A 24185-nucleotide genomic window follows, 5' to 3' on the forward strand; every position below is an offset into this window, starting at 1 on the left:
ATGAGGTTGGAAGGGGCCAGCAGGGCATAGACAGACAGTATTGAATCTATTTGTAGGCCACTATCACACTCTCTCAGAGCTATTCCAGTGCTCCAACAATCTACTGATTACTCTTAAGTGCTAGTTACAAGACCATGAAATTTCCACTGCAACAATGCTGTCAACCTCACTCACACATAGGCTATGGCATATATGCCAACCACGCACACAAGCATTGGTATTACTGTGTACTTTGTGTGGACAAACTAGACATTAACATATTAATTGAGCAATTTTCTTTCCAAACACACACACACACACACACACACACACACACACACACACACACACACACACGCTCGCGCACTGCACGCATGCACACCTTGTAACAGTCTGAGCTCTATGTGATTGCCATGGTCGTTTGGTGGTCAAGTGCCCCAGGCATTCCTTTCTACTTTGTGAACTTCCTCGTGTGTCACTTGTAGACGCTAGACGACGTCAACACTGAACACGCTTCCACAAAACTCTCACAACAACATCTTAGTCCTCAGGCATGTGGGACGTTTTTCTTTGCCACGGTGTCTTTAAAGGGATTGTGACATTAAAAAAAAGGTTTTGGAATTGTTCTTATTTTTTTTTCTCAATTGCACCCAAAAAACATGAACTTTTAACATTCAGTAGATTTTCTGTGATCTGGGGTTTTCTGGCTCAAACGGTGCACTGATTTGCCGGCAGTAAGTGATGTAAGACCCTGCAAATCCCATATATGTCAATGGTATTTGCCAGCAGATGTCACTGTTTTCACTGTTTGCCTGTTTTCATTGTAGCCTTCCAAGGCTTCCAAACCCCAAAGAAAACTTCAGACCACAGAAAATCCACTGAATGTAAAAAGTTCAGGTTTTTTTGGTGTAATTGAGGTCATAAAACCTAAAAGAAAAAAGATAAATAAAAATAAATGAAAATGAATGTCATAAAACCTTTAAATGCTTGCTCATGGGGTAAACGATGAAAACCTTTGTACATTACAAGCTCTAAAACAGGTGCTCCCAATCTTATCAACTGGAGGCATGTCTACAACCACTCAAAGATACGAAGTCAAACTGAATTTGTACTTTTTATACTACTATTTTTTGGCTTGAAACAACCCCACATTGTTTCTTTAGGAAACCCGAAATGAAATGGTGCCCATGCTAATACCTCATGGTAGCCTACTTCTGGTACAGCACCTCAAAAGGCCCTTTAAACTATAGGCTCCAAACATCCCAATACAAACTGGTTAGGCTACTACTTGGCCTCACTACCCGAACCCACCTCACCCCTGCCCATTTTGATTTTCCTTCTCTGTGTTGTTGTAGAACCCCGGAACAAATAGTGAAAACGTAACGTTCCCAGTCGGACTATTCATTGGGGAGTGAATGTAAGATGGCGGCGGCCATGGTGCAGATGTCCTGTTGGTATCGTGGGATGTTAGCGGTCAGAAGCGCAGGCATCACTCCCCTCATCCCTGGTCTGGTTCCGACCCACTTCAGAACCTTCTGCGTCAAGCTGCGTCCAGAGACGCTGGATGACAATCCTTATTACAACAAATACCAAGACAAGATCCGCAGGCTGCGCAGGTAAGCTAATATGCTAACATGGTTAACTTTAAACAAGGCTGAACAGCAACTTGCTTCAAATGTTCTAAACTAATTTTATTGTGATTCAAAACAGTCTCCGTGAAACTGTTAACAGTGTTTGAATAACAAATAGATAATTAGACCGCGTTGCCGTTATGTTGTGTTAAACATTTTTAGACCCGTCACCTTTTTAGTCCCTGCAATGCTCCAACGGCCCAGTAGATGTCGTTGTTTCTCAACTTGTGTGCACCATCCTGTCAGAATGAAACAAACATATTTTATGAATAAACTAAACATGGCACTATTTTCTACTGAGAAATGTTAATTAAAAATTGTAATCACCACCAGCTGGAAATCTCTAATTCCACCTATATTACATTTTAGTGCCAAACCCCAGGAGTTCAAGGCACGACTGGAGAAACATCATGAAGTAAAGAATGAACTTATTGGACACTCCAAACAAGCAGAGTTTGTCAGAATGATGGAGCAGAAGGTATGCTGCCTGCTAAAACTGATTTAACATAAATGTGTATTTCCAACTATCATATTATCATAACTAGAGTTAGCTAATCAGCAAAACAGTACACCATCTATTGAAATCCATGTTATTTATATAGTGCCAAATAAAAAGTTCTAAACAAGTTATCTAAAGATGTTTTACATGTAGAACAGGTCTACACCATACTCTAGTAGTCTACACAGAGACCCAGCATTCCCCCATGAGCTGGAACATGGAACAGAACCTGGTTCTATGTGGGCGACTATCTGCGTCACCCTCGACTGAGATGAAAACAGAGACAAGAGGGAGGGAGACACAGAGATTACAGGATTAATATTTATTAGTACAGACTGCACTAGCCATACTCCATGGAGACCCTCCATCTACAACCAGGGGTCTGTAATTTCAATCCTCCATGGAACCCCAAACCTCCTCTTCTGTACACAGCAGCAGTACCTTTGACAGACACTATATGGATATACAGTATACGGACAATATGGAAGTGTTTATGTGCAATAATTTTTACTGGTCATGTGAATTGATTTATGACGGTACATCCGTTGGAATTAAGTATGTGTTGTTCAGTCAGTTGTGCCCAAAATGTATCTACATGCTTGTACAATCATCTGATCAAAATTCAGCATTTTCAAGTTGGTGCTGCCGTGCACTGCTATCTCCATCTTTCAACTTTTTTATTTTTTTTAATACATCAAGTGCTATTAAACACCTTGCACATCTGTGTGTGGGTTTTGCAAATATTGAACAAAGCATCAAAAAGCGCTTCTTCTCGTAACTCCATTGAATCCTCAAAACTGTCGGTCAAACCAGCTGACTTCAACTTTGGAGATAGTTATTTTTTCCATCATTGAGACGAAGTCAAATTAAAGGTCAAAAACTTAAACCTAACTCCACTTGTGTTGCATTTGGGTAAAAGTATGATAATAGGACACATTCATTGTATGCATCTTACAATCCATAAAGTTAAGTCACCATACAGACTTTGATGAGGCAGTATTGTGGTGTTCTAAAAACAACTGACAGCAGATAATGTAATTACATTAATTAAATGTAAAATAATTTTCTAAAATGCTAAATAATGTTTACAAGCTTATGATATAGATCTAGATAATATGAACGCTGTTGATGAATGATGAATTTAAACGTTGATCTTTTTATAGTTGGACAAGAGAGACCAACACTCTACAGGAGGACACTCTGGAGGCTTTACTAAAGACAAGGTAAAAAAATAATAACCACATTTTCAACTCTGATGTTTGCTTCTGTGGTCCCTGGCACAAAATGTTTTGAGATGAGGGTTGACAGCCAAATGCATAATATTTTGGGGGTCCATGATATGAAAAAGCTTGAGAACCACTGATCTAGAAAAATAGGTGTTTCGGGAAACTGTTAGGATTTAGAAGATTATTTTTGAATGGGCCTCAGTTCTTAATGGGTTAATCCAATAAATGTTAATTGCAACCTTAACACACAGTGTGTGATGTCAGAGCAAAATGTTCGCCGTGTGATGAATTAGTTGTTTCCTGTTCAGACGCTGGGATCCATCCTGAACCTGGAAATGATTCACAACAACACTAGAGATGAGATCTCTGAGGTCAGTGTGAATATATTATATATCCATGTACATAGTACTGCATACTGTATCTGTATTATATCATTCACAACAAGACCAGAGATCTCTGATGTCGGTATGAATGTTATATATTACTGTACATCTGTATGATGATATAATACAGTATTATATCATTCACAACCAGATCAGATGAGATTTCTGAGCTCAGTCTGAATATAATCTATATCTCTGCTGGAGGGAAGAAACCACTTAACTCCAAAATGTTCATTTTTCAGGAAATGAAAAATATACATTTTTCAGGAAATTAAGAAAACCTTATATTTTGCAATAGCAATACTGCCTCATCAAAGTTGGTGTTGTGACTTTATATATTGTCAATTGCTTCCATGAGAGCGGAAGAGGTGGTAGAGGCCGCTGTTTGAGGGTCCAATGGAGTTAAGAGGTTTTGTCCCAAGCGCTCAATAAGTTCAATAGCACAGATTTATGCGAAAACAATAAATTATAATAATCAAAAATGGAGTTCGGTGGTTTCCTCCCGACAGCAACAATAGCTGTTATCATTCACAACCACACCAGAGATCAGATTTCTGAGGTCGGTCTGATATTATTTGCAACTAAGGTCACATTTACTATGAAAACCTATATATGGTCATGCCTTGTGACATCATGGAGACCCGTAGATTTCCATATCTGCATATATGGAGCAACTCTACATCTGACCTCAAATCTGTTTCAGGAGAGTTCTACTTGAGGATCTCCATAATATGGAGATCCTCATGTAGAACTCTCCATATATTATATGGAGCTGACTTGTTCTGACATTCCATATGTTGATCTCCCCCACCTGTCCTTCCTGTTCTGACATTTCCATATATTGATCTTACCTCATCAAACCCTGTACACTCAAGACACGCCCCATATATGGTCAGTACATAATTCATACCATATGTTGATCTGACCCCCCATGCCAAATCCCCATGCTAAAATAATCTGCCGTTACCCAGGCGGATGCGCGCACGCCCTCAGGGTGTCTTACTGGTATGACATAATGACACTACATAATCTGATATTATATATCAGGATATAATATCCCTATTATATACATGATACATCACAACTAACCAAACCAAAGATGAGATCGGTCCTAAAGCTCACATTTAAATTGGGATTTGCCTACAGTGTGAACACTGCCCATGTGTTGTGATGAACTGGAGACACATTACTTTTTGTAGAAACTAGGAGTATACCGTATGTGGAGTCATATTGCCCTTTTGTGGATACACAAGAGGGCTGGTTTTAACCTGGTTTAGAGCTTTTTTTTTTTTTTTTTAAGATATTTTTTTTGCGGCTTACGCCTTTTTATTGATTTTTGAAGGGACAGACAGTAGGCTGACAGGAAACGGGAGAGAGATGGGGGGATGACATGCAGTAAAGGCCGTGTCGGGTCCGGGAGTCGAACCCGCGGCACACTGCGACTGGATTACCAGTCCGGTGCCCAGACCGTTACGCTACGGCCTGGGCCGTTTAGAGCTTTTCTAAACCAGGTTACAACGTGCTTTACAGAACATGGCAAAAGAGCAGCATGATAATAAAATCAAGGATAACAGACACTAAACACATTTAAAGGACCTATATCATGAAATTCGATTTCGACAATTTTTTGTAAAGTGTGTGTGTGTGTGTGTGTGTGTGTGTGTGTGTGCGCGTGTGCGCACGCACTGGACTGATTTAATCCTGGTCTTCTCTTATTGGCCTGTCTTGATTTAAAGCTAGATAAGGGGAGTTTATTTAAATGTATCTATTTAATATACAGGTATATGATGTCAAAACCTTATTGTGTATCTATCATTCTGGAGATGTTGTACAGCAGGGATGTCAAACTCAAATACACAGTGGGCCAAAATAAAGAAATTGGTACAAGTCGAGGGCCGGACTGTGTTTCAACACACGGGCCATTTTTGTGTAGAGGGGTAGCTGAAAGTCGACCACAAGTGATATACTTTCACTGCTGATCAATAGTGAAGAGAAGACGCACCCTCGATACGTGACAATGCACTCGCAGTGCATTGTGGGACTTGTAGTATTGTGGTGGTCCGTGCAATATATCAGAGGGCCAGTTCTAATACTAATTAAATATCATCCCGCGGGCCAAAGATAATTCATTCACGGGCCTGATTTGGCCCCCGGGCCTTGAGTTTGACATATATGTTGTACAGTATCTGTCATTGAACCAAACATCTGTCTTTTGATTAACTTTGATGTTTAATGTTAATAATATGACACAGAATAATTACAAATTATATGTAAATGTTAATAACATGGAATCTATTTTGTCTCTTTTAGCTTTGGATGAAGTATTATTCAACTAAGGACACAATCAGCGCAGTCATACCGGTGAGCTTTTACACATTGTACACATTACACATTGTTTCAGTGCTAATGATATCACATCACTGCAGTTCATAATCATCATACTATGGTATGTATGTGACATCACATCACTGTAGTTCATAATCATCATACTATGGTATGTATGTTATATCACATCAGTGTGGTTCATAATCATCATACTATGGTATGTATGTTATATCACATCACTGTAGTTCATAATCATCATACTATGGTATGTATGTTATATCACATCACTGTAGTTCATAATCATCATACTATGGTATGTATGTTATATCACATCACTGTAGTTCATAATCATCATACTATGGTATGTATGTGATATCACATCAGTGTGGTTCATAATCATCATACTATGGTATGTATGTTATATCACATCACTGTAGTTCATAATCATCATACTATGGTATGTATGTGATATCACATCACTGTAGTTCATAATCATCATACTATGGTATGTATGTGATATCACATCACTGTAGTTCATAATCATCATACTATGGTATGTATGTGATATCACATCACTGTAGTTCATAATCATCATACTATGGTATGTATGTTATATCACATCAGTGTGGTTCATACATGATCCAGTGACAACCACACTTCAACAGGAATGTGAGCCCTCGTCATAACTAGTATTATCGTGTGCACTGTTCACAAAAAGCTCTAGTAAAACAAAACCATCACCAGCACTCATTAAATGTCCTTCTGTTATATTGTTAATGTTTATGGGCACACAGGACACATTTCTGCTGGAGCCTTCCTCAACATTAATAACAATTAACGCTCATCATGACTAATGTTTAACAAGGCTCCGGTCGAAACGTGTCCGTGATTTCTGCCCGTACTAAACATTGTTTGAATTGTTTGAATACATCAAAGATGCGATGTTGATTATAATCCGTTTCTAATGAATACAGCCTTGACCTGGAGGAAATTGAGGTCATCAGGTGTCCACACTCCCGGCGGCCTTTACTGCATGTCATCGCTCTCCCCATTTCCTGTCAGCCTACTGTCTGTCCCTCCATAAAAAATATAAAATGAAGGCGAAAGCCACAAAAACACACTGGCGAATTAGCGATGCAATTTATTTGTGCGATCATTCGCTCGATGCAAGCTTCCGCATCAGTGGCGAATGTGCGAATTTCTGAAAATGTTACTGTTTTCGCTCCTTACACAAGATCTTCCATCCATATACAGACCCAGACATTTGAAGTAATGTTCAACAGAGCCACATCTTGTCCAGTGGTAAGACACACACACACACACACACACACACACACACACACACACACACACACACACACACACACAGCTATACTTGTGAGAACATCAAAGATTTACATTCATTTGATTAATTTCCTTAATGACCATATATGTCTTCCTGTGTAGTTCCTGTACGCGTTGCCTCAGCAGGAAGGATATGAGTTCTTCCTGGGTCAGTGGGCGGGGCATGAACTTCACTTCAGCTCCCTCATCAACGTTCAGGTACACTCACAGGCCGTTCTCATTGGCTAGTGTCAATGTCCAGGTACGCCCACGGGCCGTTCTCATTGGCTGATGTCAAAAGTGTGTTTTATACTATAGGGATAGGATATGATGGGTCACTAGTCTCTGAAGCCAAATCATACAGGCTGTGCAAAGGAAGCACTGAAAACCATCTGCGAGTATAGCACGTATTTCGCCTCCTCCAAGCTTCTGTTTCATCTTTGCAGTTGTGTAGATTTGTCCTACTGTAAGTCAAATTAATCTGCTGCTGCTTATCAGAAATGGAAATTAAAAAATTATGAAGATATTTAAAACGTATTGATGGAAATTATAAACGGATGACTGCTTCCTTTCTCTGCTTTCGGGAGGTGTAGTTCCAGACTATTAGTTAGTTAGTTGCTGCGAGAGTTAGGTCTAGCCAACACCAACTTGGGATTCCTGGATCCACAATTTCCTATCCAACATCAGGTTCTTGAGCTATGCAGTGTTGTCAGCCAAGCTGTCACACCGCAGCATGTCTACATAGGTGGTACTCTGTTTTCCCCTCCTGGCTTTGCCTGGGGTTGGCTCCCATAGGGTCAATTTACTTGCCTCAAGTTCTGGGTGCCTGACGCAGTGCCCTGCTAGCCTCATCCTTCTCTCTCTGACTTTGTCCGTGACCCGTGGTAGGTCCACATTTCTTATGCGGTCCGTCCATCCAGGGCTTTTTCCTGTTGTACTGTGAGGGTCCATGTCTCGGCCCCATACAGCAGTACTGCCTTCACAGTAGCTACTGTATGAACAGCCGTCTGTGTGAGACTATAGCATTCGGAGATGTTTGATAGCAGTGAGTTTGTGGAATAGTTGTCTGGCTATGGGAGACTAATGGGCCACTTCCTTGTCCAGTAATTCCAGCTGGTAGATTCATCAGCATTCAGGCACTGAAAACACTGGAAGGCAAACTGGAGATGGATGAAGTTCCATGGAAGGCATTTAAAACATTCACTGCCATGTATTTAATTCATTCTTCCGCCAGTGCCACGATCTTTTCTTATTTTCAAGGCCAAAAATTCCTGGCCAGTGTATCGGAAGTAAACAACGGCTATGTAAGGCCACCCAAACCACACCAATCATTTGCCATGCAACCTTTTTGATTGATTGATTGAAATATTTATTAACAGTTTGCAGAATTACAGTACATTTCAAGCACAAACTCAATACAAAGACTGTTAACTGTGAGTGGACGACCCAATTAAGCATTACACTTGTTTACAAGAGGGTCCACCTTGTTCAATTCATCAAACCATTTAGAGACGTACAAATAGACACTTCTATATAGTCAAAGAACAGAACAGGAATTCATCATAAAGGAGGTAAAAAGGGAAAATTAACGTATACAGTGAGGGGGAAAAGGGGTGGGGGGGGGGATTTAGATTTTACGGGGGCCAGTTTCGAATTGCAGCCGTCCGTAGATGCCCTTTGAGAGCGGTTTTCAAGGAGTCAAGGGATTCGCATGTCTTAATGACTGTTGGTAACTCCTTGCAATCAAATGGTTGCGAGAACCATTATCCCCAATGGCTGTTACAAGGAGTTGCATTGGTATGTTTCCCTGTGTAGTGCTGGGTTCCAGCAGCTACTGAACATTTGCTCTGATTATGGGGTCACGTATGACGTCATAAACAATGCCAAAAAGAGTGTGGTAGTCATTTGCAGGACCAAGGAGGATCACAAACAACATTTTCCAGTGTTCTACTTGTCGGATCAAACCCTCTCTGTATGCAGCAGTTGTAAATATTTGGGGCACATCATTACAGATAAGATGGAAGATGATGTATAGACGGCGAAGAATGCTCTATGCCCAAGCTAATATGTTAGCCAGGAAATTTCACTACTGTTCAGTCGAGGTCAAGGTTAACCTATTTAGAGCGTACTGCACCCCCCTGTATACAGCCCCCTTATGGGTGAATTATAAAAAAGAGAGTCTGTGCAAGCTAAAGGTGGCTTATAATGATGCTCTCAGGATTCTCCTGAAGAAGCCTATAGGGTGGCAGTGCTAGTCAGCTCTTCTGTGACTCTGGTCTAACCACCTTCCAGGCTCTCTTGAGAAACCTCATGTTCAGCTTTAAAAGCAGACTTGATGGGTCACATAACGTGATTACGGCGTTGACTAATCCTAGGTTTAGCACTGTTAGATACCGCTCTTTGATGTGGAAACATTGGTATGAGTGCCTCTTATAGATATTTTTTTTTACGAGAGATTTTTAGAGTTGTATGTGTATGTTTTATTGTTGTTTGTCTTCTACTGCCTACGGCTGTCAATAAAGTTTCATTCATATATCCTTAAAACTGTTTTGTTGCAAGGAGTTACGACAACTAGCAATGGTGTGGTTTGGGTCTGTGTCACGTGATCAAAAGTATGGTTAGGGTTAGGTTTATTACTTTATTTAACTCACTCGAAACACACATTTTGTAACCGCAAAAAACGCAATCTGGGAAAATAATCTGAGATAAATGCATTTAAATAATCTGTTTACATCGAGGCGGATGGGGCCGCACTTTTTCATTTCCGGTTTTATCGATCGACTAGCAACTGCGAGGCATTCATACATTGCATACGAACACGATGTAACTAATACATAAAAACCCTTAATTGGCTACCGGTAATTAGAATACTTGTCAATGGCATGGCAGTGAGTGAATGGATTTGAATTGAAGAGTATACTCGTCAATGACAGTGAATCTTTTAATGATTGAGACCCCATGAGTCTGTATTTTATTATGTTATTTTATGTGTTATAATGTTGTTTGTTATTAATTATGCTATGTTATGTTAGACCCTAGGAGAGCACGCACCCAGCCAGTTGATTCTCTACCACTATCCTGAGCTCAGCAAAGACAAGGGAATCATCCTCATGACTGCAGAGATGGACCAAAAGTTCATAGTAAGCAATGCATGGCCAGAATATTAATGTTCAAATCAGTTAAATGTACCATTCTGACCACTTCCCCTTTTTCCAGAGCGTCCACCAGGCCCAGTGCCTGGCCAATCAGGTGCAGCTGTTCTACGGCACGCAGAGGCAGGAGACGTTCCGATTGGTGGAGGCGTTCAACCACAGTCAAACGGACTTCAAACATATGTCTGTCATCGCTGAACTGGAGCTGAGTGGACTGGGACCTTCAGTATGATACTAGAGAGAGATACTACTTCTACTTCATTGATTCTTGAACTCCGTGGTGAGATTGAGAAATAAATAATAGGCTACAAGAGAATGACAGTTTGACATGCGCGACAGAATGCAGCCTTGTAACTAACTTGTACGTTTTATTTTTGTAGAAAAGGCAAAATTGTTTATGCCGTTTGCTTTGATAGTGTTGATTGTCCTGTATTAATCTAATTATAGTAAACTAATACTATTACACTAAAAAGGATAAAGATGAAGGGAAAATAGACCTTTTTTGTTTTTATAGTACAATAATGTTTCAAGTTTACACATACAAACAAATTACACAACACAAACACTTTATTTTACAACACACCCAAATCAAATCATATTATGGCGTGCATGTTCAATCAATTATTCCATCAAAGCAAACGGAATAAACAATATTAGTTTGCCTCTTCTACAAAAATAAAACTTACAAGTTAGCGTTCTCTTTTTTTTTTGTTTTTTTTGCGGCTTACACCTTTTATTGGTTTTTTGAAGGGACAGACAGTAGGCTGACAGGAAACGGGAGAGAGATGGGGGGGGATGACATGCAGTAAAGGCCGTGTCGGGCTCGGGAGTCGAACCCGCAGCACACTGCGACTGGATCACCAGTCGGGTGCCCAGACGGTTACGCCACCGCCTGGGCAAGTTAGCGTTCTCTTGTATCATACCATACTACTATTAGTAGTAGTATTATTTCCCACCACGGAGTAAACTCGCATCAGACTATCCAGGCATCATGATCCAGCATATCCACGTCGGAGGACAGTGTCGGTAGGCCAATCACAGGCAGGCGGGGCGTTACCGTGCCTATGCTCGGACACAAACGGAATTCACACGTTTCCACCAGCCAGGCAGTGTGCACCGAGAAACATCACGGTAGACGAAGGCTGCCATTGGCCCCAGCACCATGCATTGCACTAACAAACATAACTGCCACGGATAATTAGGCTACTGGTCATCTGTGAAGAAAACATCCAATTTAGCCTCTTTCTTTTTATGAATAACATGGCACGCTTCAAGCAGTGAGGCCAGGGCCAGAACAAAAGCTCACACAAATACGTAAATGAAGGAGGGCTTTGTGCTCATGTATGTATACAGTAGATATTTTGGAAATTTTATGTCAACTGTTATGTATGTCAAGTGTTAGTTACAGTATGACCAAGTGTCTTGTATTAAGTGTTTCTTGCTCAGGGACACCTTGACACATAGCGGGGGTCAGGAATAGACCCCTGGTTTTCCCAAGCGGCATCTCTACCCATTCAGCTATGGCTGCTCATGTGTTGCCATTATATGAAGATCTTCAGCATCCAGTGAGAACACGCACGTTATTTGTTCCAGTTGTTGCTGTTGGTAGTCATGGCTGTCAGTTCCCACCTGATGTCGTGTGGGAGGTCGGACTGCTCCAGACCGTACTGATTAACTGCTAGCTTACATAATGTCTTGAGGCTAGGACTGAAGTCTAAGACATACAGTCATACAGACATACAAATGTGGCAACCGTCAAAACAACCGCGGGGGTCCGCGCCGAATTGAATTGAAATTGACTGAGTCTGTGGCTGGCCTGAGTTTTGTTTTTGCTGCGCACTTAAGCGCTGTGCTGCTTTTTTCTTCTTTTTTTTGGACAGCCAGGCAGGCCACTAGGAGGCAGGCCACCGGGAATCGTCCCGGTCCTCCCGATGGCCAAACCGGTCCTGGTCATGGCTGTCAGTTCCCACCTGATGATGTGTGGGAGGTCGGACTGCTCCAGACCGTACTGAATAACTGCTAGCTTACATAATGTCTTGAGGCTAGGACTGAAGTCTAAGACATACAGTCTATCTGTTTTTTCTAATCCTCCAAAGAGGATGATACGATCTCCCACCATGCAACAGCACATATTAGTCAGTGACGGTCTTTTCCCCTTGGGCTCAACCTTCATCCAGGACAAGGACTCTGGACTGAATTTCCACAGATCATCGAACCACTGGTCCCGTTTCCAGCCACCATATATGTACAGCTCTCCATTGTAGGCAACGGCTGAATGATAACAACGTTCTTCTGGAAGAGGCTGTATAGAAGTTGTGTTCAGCCAGTGGTTGGTCTCTGTGTCAAACACTCTGATGGTGTTGTAGTACCAGTCCCACCACATCCTCCCTCCCCCAAATACAAACATCTTTGTCCCGATGATGGTGGCAGAGTGACCATATGAAACAAGGGGTGGAGTTCCTCTGGTGTTAATTAAAGACCAGACCATTGTGCTGGTGTCCAACTTGTACATGATATTAGTGGTTCCAGTCTCGTTGCATCCGCCATGAATAAACATGACCTTCCCCAAGACACAGCTCGTGTGGCTGGCCCTCCCCTCTGGAACAGGCCCAGAAACCAATGGTTTGAACCATCTGTGGGCGTTGACATCAAATGCATAGAGCACGTTGCAGTAAAGTGCAACGTTACAAATTGATTGATTAATACACCCTCCCCAGAGGTAGACAAAATCTTCAATCAGTACAACTGTGTGGCCGTAGCGCATGGCGGGAATCTCATGGAATCTCTTCCAGTCTCTTCCAGGTGTCATCGGAGGAAACTTGCTCCAGTGTAAAGAAACTGTGTTGTAGACGTAAACTTCAACATGGTCACTGAGTTTCACATTTCTGTTATACCCTCCAATCACGTACACCTTGTGTCCGACCGTCACTGCTTCATAATGTCCTCTTGGTCCGTTCAGCTTCTCAGTCCACCTCAACATTTTACACACAAGACAAGGCCAGTAAATCACAACCTCTCTAGTGTTGTTCTGTAACATAATGAAATGACATCGCTCACACCACCACTTATATGTTGGTCCAGAGTACAGACCTACAAGTAACAATGTCATCATGATGACATCAGACTTGTCCAAATGGAGCTCCACCTTTCCTAGTGGAGAGATGTGCTCCACTGAACAAACATTTCACCTGCATTAGTGTGGTTGCCAGAGGCAAACAGACTATAGTAATTGCCTGACTTTATTCTGGACAAAAGTTTTATTACGGACACATTTTTTATTCCATATAAACTTCTTACACCCCTGTGACATAATGTGGGTCAATAGATCATCATCAGACATATCCTCTATCTATAAATGCACCAAGTCTCTGTGTGTACGTACGTCTGAAATCCACGTAACTTGAGACCCGTTTGCACCACCGACTTCAAATTCGACACACGCGTTCCACCCCCCCACAGGAACCCACGGTTGTCCAGAACCGACAGAAAAGACTCCATATTTGGGTATGCCTGACAAAGAACTCCATATATGGGCATAAACGGGGACACAGCGGACATCACTTCTGACATCACTGCATAGACTCCATATTTGGGCAGGCCTGACAAAGAACTCCATATATGGGCATAAAAGGGACACATACATACAGTAGTTAATTAATCATAATCATTAGTGTGGTTGCTATAGGCAACACACTATTGTTCTCGTAGCAGATGATAGGAATCATGTTTTCATCATCAACATTACTTAATGTCAACGAAGTCCACACCCACAACACCAGAGGGAGCTCAATAAACCATGTGCAACCCAGATTTGGCCCAAACAAGGGACTAAATTAATTTCGCTCCTATGCCACCAAGGGACCAAAATGTGGAACGCCCTATACCAACGCTCAATAAATCCTTTGACTCCTTCAAAACCACTCTCAAAGGGCACCTACGGATGGCTGCAATTCGAAACTGGCCCCTGTAAAATCTGAATCCCCCACCCACCCCTTTTTCCCTTTATGATGATGATTTCCTGTTTTTTGCTATATATAGGTGTATAGAAGTGTCATGTCTCAATAGCTACATTTCAATTTTCAATAGCTATTTTTCAATAGCTAAAGCAAGACATGATGTTAACACCAAAATGGGTTCCCGCCCAAAATGGGTTAACCCAAATTCATGTGATATTTCAGACACGAGTTGTCATTCAAAAATGTAACCTATACTCAAACTGTTGTGTAAACACTATACGAATGCAAGAAGAAATGCAGATGGACCTATAAAAAATGCAGTAATATGACTTTTTGTGTCTCAGTCAGTCAGATGAAACCTGACCATGCAGAGGGAAGTGACATAAAAACCATTCACATTCTGAGTGCCTTAGTCCTAAAGCAAGCACTTCTACGGAAGGCACGCTGTTATTTCAGTGGGACGACTTTGCTTCAATGAGTTATTCACTCAGTCTATTGTTATAGCCAGTTAGTTCACACACAGTCATAAAGTCCAACTGTTCTGCCCTTGCTATACGTTGGTATACATTCTGTATGGCTTGGCAGACAGCTAACAAGTTCCCAATAAAGATCCAAAAGGCAGTGACTTGGTGTAGGTTCTTTAGTGAAGAATAAATTGTAAAACTGCAATACAGAAAGAATAGAGAACACAACATTGTGTCAAATACTGTAAAATAATAAACCAAACATAGTAATTTGTATGCATCCTACAAGAAATATCAAGAGCCAATATATGCTAAAAGAGCCATAAGTTTAACAAATAAAACACACAAACTTACAGACTTATCCTGTCCAAGGCCTGATAGAAAGGTTAACTTAACATAGCAGTGAGAGCTCTTCACAGTGTGCTGGCTTGAACTGAACTGACTCTGACCCACTAATCACCTCATAACTACCCTTGAGAAGCTACCAGGTGAGGAGAATTACTAATTAAGTAAAAGAACATTGGTCTCCATTACACATAGGGCCTACTAGGTGAAAGGTGAACTACCTAGAAAAGTAAGCAGCACACTCCCCGCATGGTATAATTGGTTATACCACTATACAGTCTCTTTTTGAAGAAGAAGAACAACTTCTGACACAGGTCTAGAGTACACCTTGGGAGTACCTTGTCGGATGACCTTCACGTCGACTTTCCTCACTTTCTTTTCGTGACCGGGATCAGCCTTGACGAAGATTCCTGTAGGCCACCCACCCCCTGTCACCCGAGAGTCCCCCAACAGCATGACATCTCCAACTTGCAGATTGGGCTTTTCGGCCTGCCATTTCCTCCTAGGCTGTAAAGTGTCCAGGTATTCCTGCTTCCAGAAGCTATCGGAGAGGACCTTGACTCTACTAGGACTAGAGCAGTTGAACTTCTTATTAACATGAATGGTGGTAGGGCAATTGCTTAGTGGTGGGTTGAAGACTTCCTCATTCTCCCCGCCTTGATCTTCCTCAGTTGATAGGTGCTCCGTTAAGAATCTTTCTTCCCTAGCTTGTTGTTTGACCGTAGCTTCTCCATCGTTGTCCATTGTTAGCTGGTGCACTGATGAAGGGGTAAGAATGGGATGTTTTGCAACATGGTGTGAATATTTACAATAGCCTGATTCAGACTTTTGTTCCTCTGCTTCATACTGCTGCTGCTGCTCTTCATCCTGTCGACGCTGAAGCACTTCGTCCTGGCGACGCTGAAGCACTTCGTCTTGGCGACGCTGCTGCTGAAGCACTTCGTCCTGGCGACGCTGAAGCACTTCGTCTTGGCGACGCTGAAGCACTTCGTCCTGGCGACGCTGCTGCTGAAGCACTTCGTCCTGGCGACGCTGAAGCACTTCGTCCTGGCGACGCTGAAGCACTTCGTCCTGGCGACGCTGAAGCACTTCGTCCTGGCGACGCTGCTGCTGAAGCACTTCGTCCTGGCAACGCTGCTGCTGAAGCACTTCGTCCTGGCAACGCTGCTGCTGAAGCACTTCGTCCTGGCGACGCTGCTGCTGAAGCACTTCGTCCTGGCGACGCTGAAGCACTTCGGCCTGCTGACGCTGCTGCTGAAGCACTTCGTCCTGCTGCTGCTGAAGCACTTCGTCCTGGCGACACTGAAGCACTTCGTCCTGGCGACGCTGCTGCTGAAGCACTTCGTCCTGCTGCTGCTGAAGCACTTCGTCCTGCTGCTGCTGAAGCACTTCGTCCTGGCGACACTGAAGCACTTCGTCCTGCTGCTGCTGAAGCACTTCGTCCTGCTGCTGCTGAAGCACTTCGTCCTGGCGACACTGAAGCACTTCGTCCTGCTGCTGCTGAAGCACTTCGTCCTGGCGACGCTGCTGCTGAAGCACTTCGTCCTGCTGACGCTGCTGCTGAAGCACTTCGTCCTGGCGACGCTGAAGCACTTCGTCCTGGCGACGCTGAAGCACTTCGTCCTGGCGACGCTGCTGCTGAAGCACTTCATCTTCTAGAACACTGGCGTTGCCAGGACGAAGTGCTGACCCACTAATCACCTCATAACTACCCTTGAGAAGCTACCAGGTGAGGAGAATTACTAATTAAGTAAAAGAACATTGGTCTCCATTACACATAGGGCCTACTAGGTGAAAGGTGAACTACCTAGAAAAGTAAGCAGCACACCAACCCAAACAGTAAAGGGATAGAAATGACTGATAAAGAAGGATCCGGGAGCTTTCTTACTGGGACTCCCGTCAAAAGAAATTCATTTGACACCCCTACAATTTAAACTATTTGATAAACTTCTACTTTCAGCCAGGAAATGCATTCTGATAAACTGGATTAGGGATAAGCCACCAACGATACAAATGTGGTACAGAGAGATCTTTGGTGTGCTACCCCATGAAAGACTCTGTGCAATGCATAGAGGCAACGACGCTTCCTTTCAGGAGGTGTGGGCCCCACTATTAGACTATTTTCCTACTGAAATATCTCGGATCCTTCTAAAAGCCCAATGCCCCATTGTTTGGACAGATCTAGGATAAAAAAAAGAGGAAAAAAAAAAAAAAAAAAACTATGTGAATGTGAATGGGCTTGAGACAGGTGCAATATTCGGGTTATCTTGGATTGTTTTTCTTTTTGCTTGTTTTTCATTTGGTTCTGCTTCCTATGGTATGGTGTGAATGATGGTGTAGAGGAAATAGAGGAAATGGAGGAACCCCCCCCCCCCCTGTCCTAATGTTGTTGTTTTATTGTTTGTTTTTTGTTTATATGTTATGTCAGTTAGGCAAAGTATGTCCTCTGTAATGGTTGGTAACTGTATGTGGAAAAAAATTCAAAAAACAATAAAAATATTAAAAAGTAAGTAAGAAATGACTGATTACCATATTGCTTGAATATATCATTTTTACTCATAGAGGAAGTTGTTTTGATTTCAACCTAGACTAAGGGCCGATTCATACTCCTATTTTACCGCTGTTTCGGCGCTGTAGTGCCGAAATGATTTCGGCTCGTCAGAATATTTCAGTAGCACCGAAGAGCCGACTTTAGGACGGTACCCGCCCCCCCGAACCTCAAATGACGTCAAATTGTAGGCTCTTCAGCGCCGAACCGACTTTTATTCGGCTCTAAAATAGGAGTATGAATCGGCCCAAAGCCTGAACGTTTTTGAACTAAACAAATAATGGATTTATTTGTAAAGAACCCTCCCCTACCTCGTCCTGCTTTGAACCCGTTATACCAATAGCATATTGTCTATTTATTGATTGATTTATTTATTAGTAATAATGGAAATAAATAAGTAAATAATATACCATACTATTATAGTGCAATATAATATTATGCTTTAAAACTCATAATTATAATGCCTGACTACAGTGTGAAAGAAAGGCTAGCTACTGCTTATTAGACTTTGTAGAGACTAGAGAGCAAAGAAAATAATTCACTAGTACCTTTTGTATGTTTGGAGGGAGGAACAAATGTATTGAGAGAAAAAAAAAAAAAAACTGAAATCTCTACAGATAAGATAACGCTACAGTACTCAACTCATCAACATAAGTCAGAGCGTTACATCTGTACTGAATACTGATTGATAACTGGGCCTGAGACAGTGCTTTGGGGACACGAGCGCTCTAGCTACAGCTGAACACAGCCAACAGTAAACACCTCTCTCTGTCATTCATTGAGCTGATTGGCTGGTGTTCCATAAAAGCAGCCCTGTCTGATAGTGAGACTTGGCCATAAACAGAAGGGAACAAGACTGTTGCAAATGAGACTGCAAGTTGGAAGCTCCTTTGCTCAATGCAATAAATAGAAGTTTGTTTCTCTATTTCATAGAAGATATAGAAGTCAGGAGCCACCATAGGGACAGTCCACTTCCTCATTGACAATCAAGTGACTATTTAAAGGCCCTGTCATTTAAAGGCCCTGTCATCTATCATATGTTTGCTGAATGCTGCCGAGGGTCTCGAGACCTGGGTCTGCTGCTGGGTTTTTATTTATACTAGTGCCAGGGTGAGTAACATGTCTCAAGACTGTTTTAATCATGTTTCATTATGTATCTAAATGTAGCTGTTACCATTCAGGTACTGTATATGTTCATTATGAATCCAAACATATCTGTCATCATCATTCAGGTTGATAATTCATGTTCCCTAGCTGTGCTGACCTCTTTCATGTGGCAGGAGGGAATGTGAGGGCACATATGGACATTTAAAGGTATACAATCAAACAATTTGTTACAATTATTTATTTTGTCTATATTGTGTACTAAATGTATGTTGTTCCCACTCCTTTAGATCTAGTCACTGCTGCTTTGTTTATGTTAATTTTGTACTTGATTATTTGAGCCATTTATTTTACTGTGGATTAATTTAAGTTAAGTGTTTGTTTCCCCCAATGCTGAGTGTATTGCCCATCCAAAGTCAGTGAGCCAAGTGGTGTAGCTGACCTACTGAAGGGGTTCACAATAGGTCTCACTGTAGTCCACAGCCCAGGTTTGTTAGTGTGAATGCGTGCACCTCTTTTTCCACGGTGGCGCTCCTTCATCCATTTGTATGCTGTTTGCTGTGTGTGCTGTGCTCTTAGGTGGTTATAGTGGTGTAGCCTATTCTGTAGCTTAGCTTTCCCCTAAAAGTGGTTGTTGCCCACTGGCAGCTGACTCTGTTTTGTAAGCTTTATATTGTAGTCTTTGATGTTTACCTCCGTTTTATTATCTTGTGGTAGATTGGTAGTATAGCAAACTGGTTCCTACGAGCTGTGACTGCAATGTGTGATTTTAATTAGTTAATAAATTCAGTATTTATGTCAGTATCTGTAGTTTTTAACAGTCTGTGTTCCACTAATAAATGTATTTGGGGGAAGCTCATGTCTCATATCTCATTGTGCGAATTTGTTTGTGGGGAACCCAATTTAGAGTATTTACCTATCCCTTCTGTTCCTTGATACCTCAAGGTGGCGTACGATTTTAATGTCTAAGCGTAACTTCCTTGCCGCACCTGGTTACATTTTGTAGCATGCATTGTGTTCCTGATGTGGCTGCACTACTCCCTTTTTTTTTTTTTTTTTTTGCGGCTTACGCCTTTTATTGATTTTTTAAGGGACAGAAAGTAGGCTGACAGGAAACGGGAGAGAGATGGGGGGATGACATGCGGTAAAGGCCGTGTCGGGTCCGGGAGTCGAACCCGCGGCACACCGCGACTGGATCACCAGTCCGGTGCCCAGACCGTTACGCTACGGCCTGGGCCAGCTGCACTACTCCCTTGTGATTTACTCTAATAAAAGGAAATCTATGGTTCCTTGACTGTTATTACCTCAACTCATAAGCGATTGTTTAGTCAAACAGCTTTAGGCTGTTTGCCCCTCGGAAAGGATAAGCTCGTTTCACTCATAATAAGGTTTAACCATGTTTAAACCCTATTGACTGGAGACCCAGGGGTCTATGCTTGTTCCCCTACTTTCCCCCCCTCTATACTAAATCTCTTCACTGGAAATAGCTGATCCACAAGCTCACAACAGGTGTGACATTGAGATTGTAGATCTTCTCATTTTGACAATGATGACCATTTAGAAAGACAAGGTTGAGGTCAACACCATGCAACTGTCAAAGTTGTTTTCCACCTAGGCATGATTAAAGTTTGCCCTTACCCTTGAAAAGCTTGAATATGACGTTTTCCATTGACTGACCTATTTGATACAAACGTTAAACACTATCTGGCTTCTCTATTATGTTGGGCACGTCATTTTGAGTGAAGATGTTCAATTCTTTTCAATAATGCTATATAGACAAGCTTGACAAGTTCACAATGCAAGGTGGTGTGAGCTCCTCTGCCTTTGAATTTGAACAGTGACTTATAGCTCTAAACCACTGGACTCTTATTTGGCATGACTTATGACTATCATGTTTCATGTTCTGTAAATGCTCATGTTAAGAAAGGAAGTTATTATCGTGGTCATTGAACACTTGTTCACTTGTACTACAGTCCTTAGTTGGTTTTGAACCTTTTCTGTTATTTCTGGATGTTCTGTATTATGCCATGTGTTCCTGTTCTGGTTTGCATTTTCTGTTGGTTTTGTGACTTTGTTCTGTGCCTTCCTGCCTCCCCTGTTTACTGTTCTGTCTTACCTACCTGATTATTGTTGCATTTAGTCACCTGACTAAATAAACTGACCTACATATATCATGAAAGCATAAACTGAAGCATATTAAACTGACCTATATATCATAACTATAACAAAGGTGTTCTGTTCAACACTAAATACAAACGACATTTTTTCCAAAAAACGACACAGCAAACTTGCATGCAAAAGGGGAAAAAAAGGAACTGGGAAATAGATGAGCTTCAGTGGTAAAATTTAATGCATTTTAATTTTTAGCAATATGCTGTACTCGGCTCAACTGGCCCTCTTGAGAAAACCAACAATCATTTTAAATGAATGAACTGTCACATAAAACGAAACTTAAACTTAAATTCCACCCATTGGGTTAAACAGAACACTTCAATTGGTACATACATTACAGTAAAATAAAATATAAATAAACAAAAAGAACCAACACATGTAACAAGGAAAAGTTAAACTGATCAAAGCATTCTGAGGCACCCCATGGACTTGTGTCAGGGTGCCACTGACGGCACCCACGTCGTTCAGAAGCCCCTATAAAGCAACCGGAGTTGGGAATGTCTCACAAGAAGAACTAGCCTGGGTAGGGGGAGTGGGTTTACAGGAAGACCACTCCACAGGGCGAGGTGGAGGTGTGGAAGTGTGGTACCCCAATGATACCCCAACCAGCATCTTCACCTGGGCAGACAGCAGAGCAGAAATGTTTGGTACTGTAATCGTGGGGAAGTAATGGTTGGTTGCAGAACATCAATTATTTGTATTTATTTTATTTTTTAAATATTGGATAGGGGAGGGTAAGATAAGTAAGATTTATCTTCTTCCTGCTCCATTTCTTTTCTTTTTATGGAATATGTGAAGGGTAAAACGAATATAATCATGTAAAATCATAAATTTAATGAAATAAATAAATGAAACTTATGCTTTAAGAAGGATTTAGAGGCGATGGATGAGAAAGAGACACAGCGAGAGACTTTGTGCGTTCCAGAAAGATGTGATTTTTTTCCAGAAATATAATTACCTAAAGTGACATTGAACTTGACAAAGGCTCATTAAATCTCCAATCCAGAGCAATAAGTGAGTGACATGCAGTACATTACATGGTATTAATTCACCCTAATCTCAGGAAGGATGAGGACCCAGTTAAAACCATCATAAACCACCATAAAACCTCATCTTTAAAGCTACAACCCTTAAGTTGTATTAAGGATTACTCCCTCGTCTGACATTGAGGTAATTGCAACAGTGTCTGATATAAAAATATATATAATTTAAGAAAAACTGCCAAAAACATAGCAATATGCTGTACTCGGCTCAACTGGCCCTCTTGAGAAAACCAACAATCATTTTAAATGAATGAACTGTCACATAAAACGAAACTTAAACTTAAATTCCACCCATTGGGCAGATTAAACAGAACACTTCAATTGGTACATACATTACAGTAAAATAAAATATAAATAAACAAAAAGAACCAACACATGTAACAAGGAAAAGTTAAACTGATCAAAGCATTCTGAGGCACCCCATGGACTTGTGTCAGGGTGCCACTGACGGCACCCACGTCATTCAGAAGCCCCTATAAAGCAACCGGAGTTGGGAATGTCTCACAAGAAGAACTAGCCTGGGTAGGGGGAGTGGGTTTACAGGAAGACCACTCCACAGGGCGAGGTGGAGGTGTGGAAGTGTGGCACCCCAATGATACCCCAACCAGCATCTTCACCTGGGCAGACAGCAGAGCAGAAATGTTTGGTACTGTAATCGTGGGGAAGTAATGGTTGGTTGCAGAACATCAATTATTTGTATTTATTTTATTTTTTAAATATTGGATAGGGGAGGGTAAGATAAGTAAGATTTATCTTCTTCCTGCTCCGTTTCTTTTCTTTTTATGGAATATGTGAAGGGTAAAACGAATATAATCATGTAAAATCATAAATTTAATGAAATAAATAAATGAAATTTATGCTTTAAGAAGGATTTAGAGGCGATGGATGAGAAAGAGAGACAGCGAGAGACTTTGTGCGTTCCAGAAAGATGTGATTTTTTTCCAGAAATATAATTACCTAAAGTGACATTGAACTTGACAAAGGCTCATTAAATCTCCAATCCAGAGCAATAAGTGAGTGACATGCAGTACATTACATGGTATTAATTCACCCTAATCTCAGGAAGGATGAGGACCCAGTTAAAACCATCATAAACCACCATAAAACCTCATCTTTAAAGCTACAACCCTTAAGTTGTATTAAGGATTACTCCCTCGTCTGACATTGAGGTAATTGCAACAGTGTCTGATATAAAAATATATATAATTTAAGAAAAACTGCCAGTCTGGTGCACCATAGTCTTCAAATAACCATATTGACATTGTCAACGAGTCGATGTCCTACCTGACATTTTTTAACTCTCAATGGAAGAGTAGGGAAACTATACCTCCAACACCACTGCAGATGTTTTAGTTACAAAGTATTAACATACTTACATACATACTCCACCATACAGAATAGTTCAAATAAAGTTTTATGAAAACAGTCAAATCTGTTAAAAGTCCCAGATTGTAGCTTTGTGATTGTGAGTTATAAAGCACTACTGTAGACTAGAGGTTATAATAACCTCTACAGTACAGTGCTTGTTCCATCCTCAGCTTTCAACACAACAAAAGCACACTCACTGCAAACCATGAGGAAAAGCCCACTGACCAGGGCCCGTAACTATCAAGCAACTCAGCATCACTACTAGGCTGAAAGGTTGACTAGGATGAAAAAAAGAATCAGGTTTGCAGTCTAGTCTAACTTGGACTCAGGGGGGTGGACGCCTCTGCCTTGCATAGTCCCCAGTGAATAGGCAGGTTGCCCTTCACTGGTAACCCTATTTTGGAATTATTTTTAAATATATGAAGGTATTGTGGGCTGGGATTTTACAAAAAAGCCCCCCTTTTAAATACATACATACATACATACATCTCAGAAGTTGAAGCAGTTTTTAAGGACCCACTTTTAGGCCAGTGCAATAGAGCATGCTTTTGCCTTTTTTAAACCCTACCCATTTTAACCAAATACATACATACTGTACGTACATACATACATACATACATACACACACACACACACACACACACACACACGCACGCACGCACACGCG

The 24185-nt window shown here is 41.4% G+C and overlaps 1 protein-coding gene across 1 annotated transcript; it reads left to right on the forward strand.

Moving 5' to 3' along the window:
- Positions 1–1401: 1401 nt before the first annotated feature.
- LOC310860206 (ATP synthase mitochondrial F1 complex assembly factor 1-like) lies at positions 1402–11402 on the forward strand (the record flags this gene model as incomplete). Its single annotated transcript, XM_083767007.1, has 9 exons — positions 1402–1595; positions 1980–2088; positions 3273–3332; positions 3644–3706; positions 6029–6079; positions 7298–7345; positions 7490–7585; positions 10399–10506; positions 10583–11402. The coding sequence occupies 9 exons, from the start codon at positions 1402–1404 to the stop codon at positions 10748–10750; spliced, it is 897 nt and encodes a 298-aa protein (XP_083623133.1). The 3' UTR covers positions 10751–11402.
- Between the last annotated feature and the right edge of the window lie 12783 nt (positions 11403–24185).

The sequence above is a fragment of the Protomyctophum parallelum genome (genome assembly GCF_964188405.1).
Source record: "Protomyctophum parallelum genome assembly, chromosome: 6".
NCBI lineage: Eukaryota > Metazoa > Chordata > Actinopteri > Myctophiformes > Myctophidae > Protomyctophum > Protomyctophum parallelum.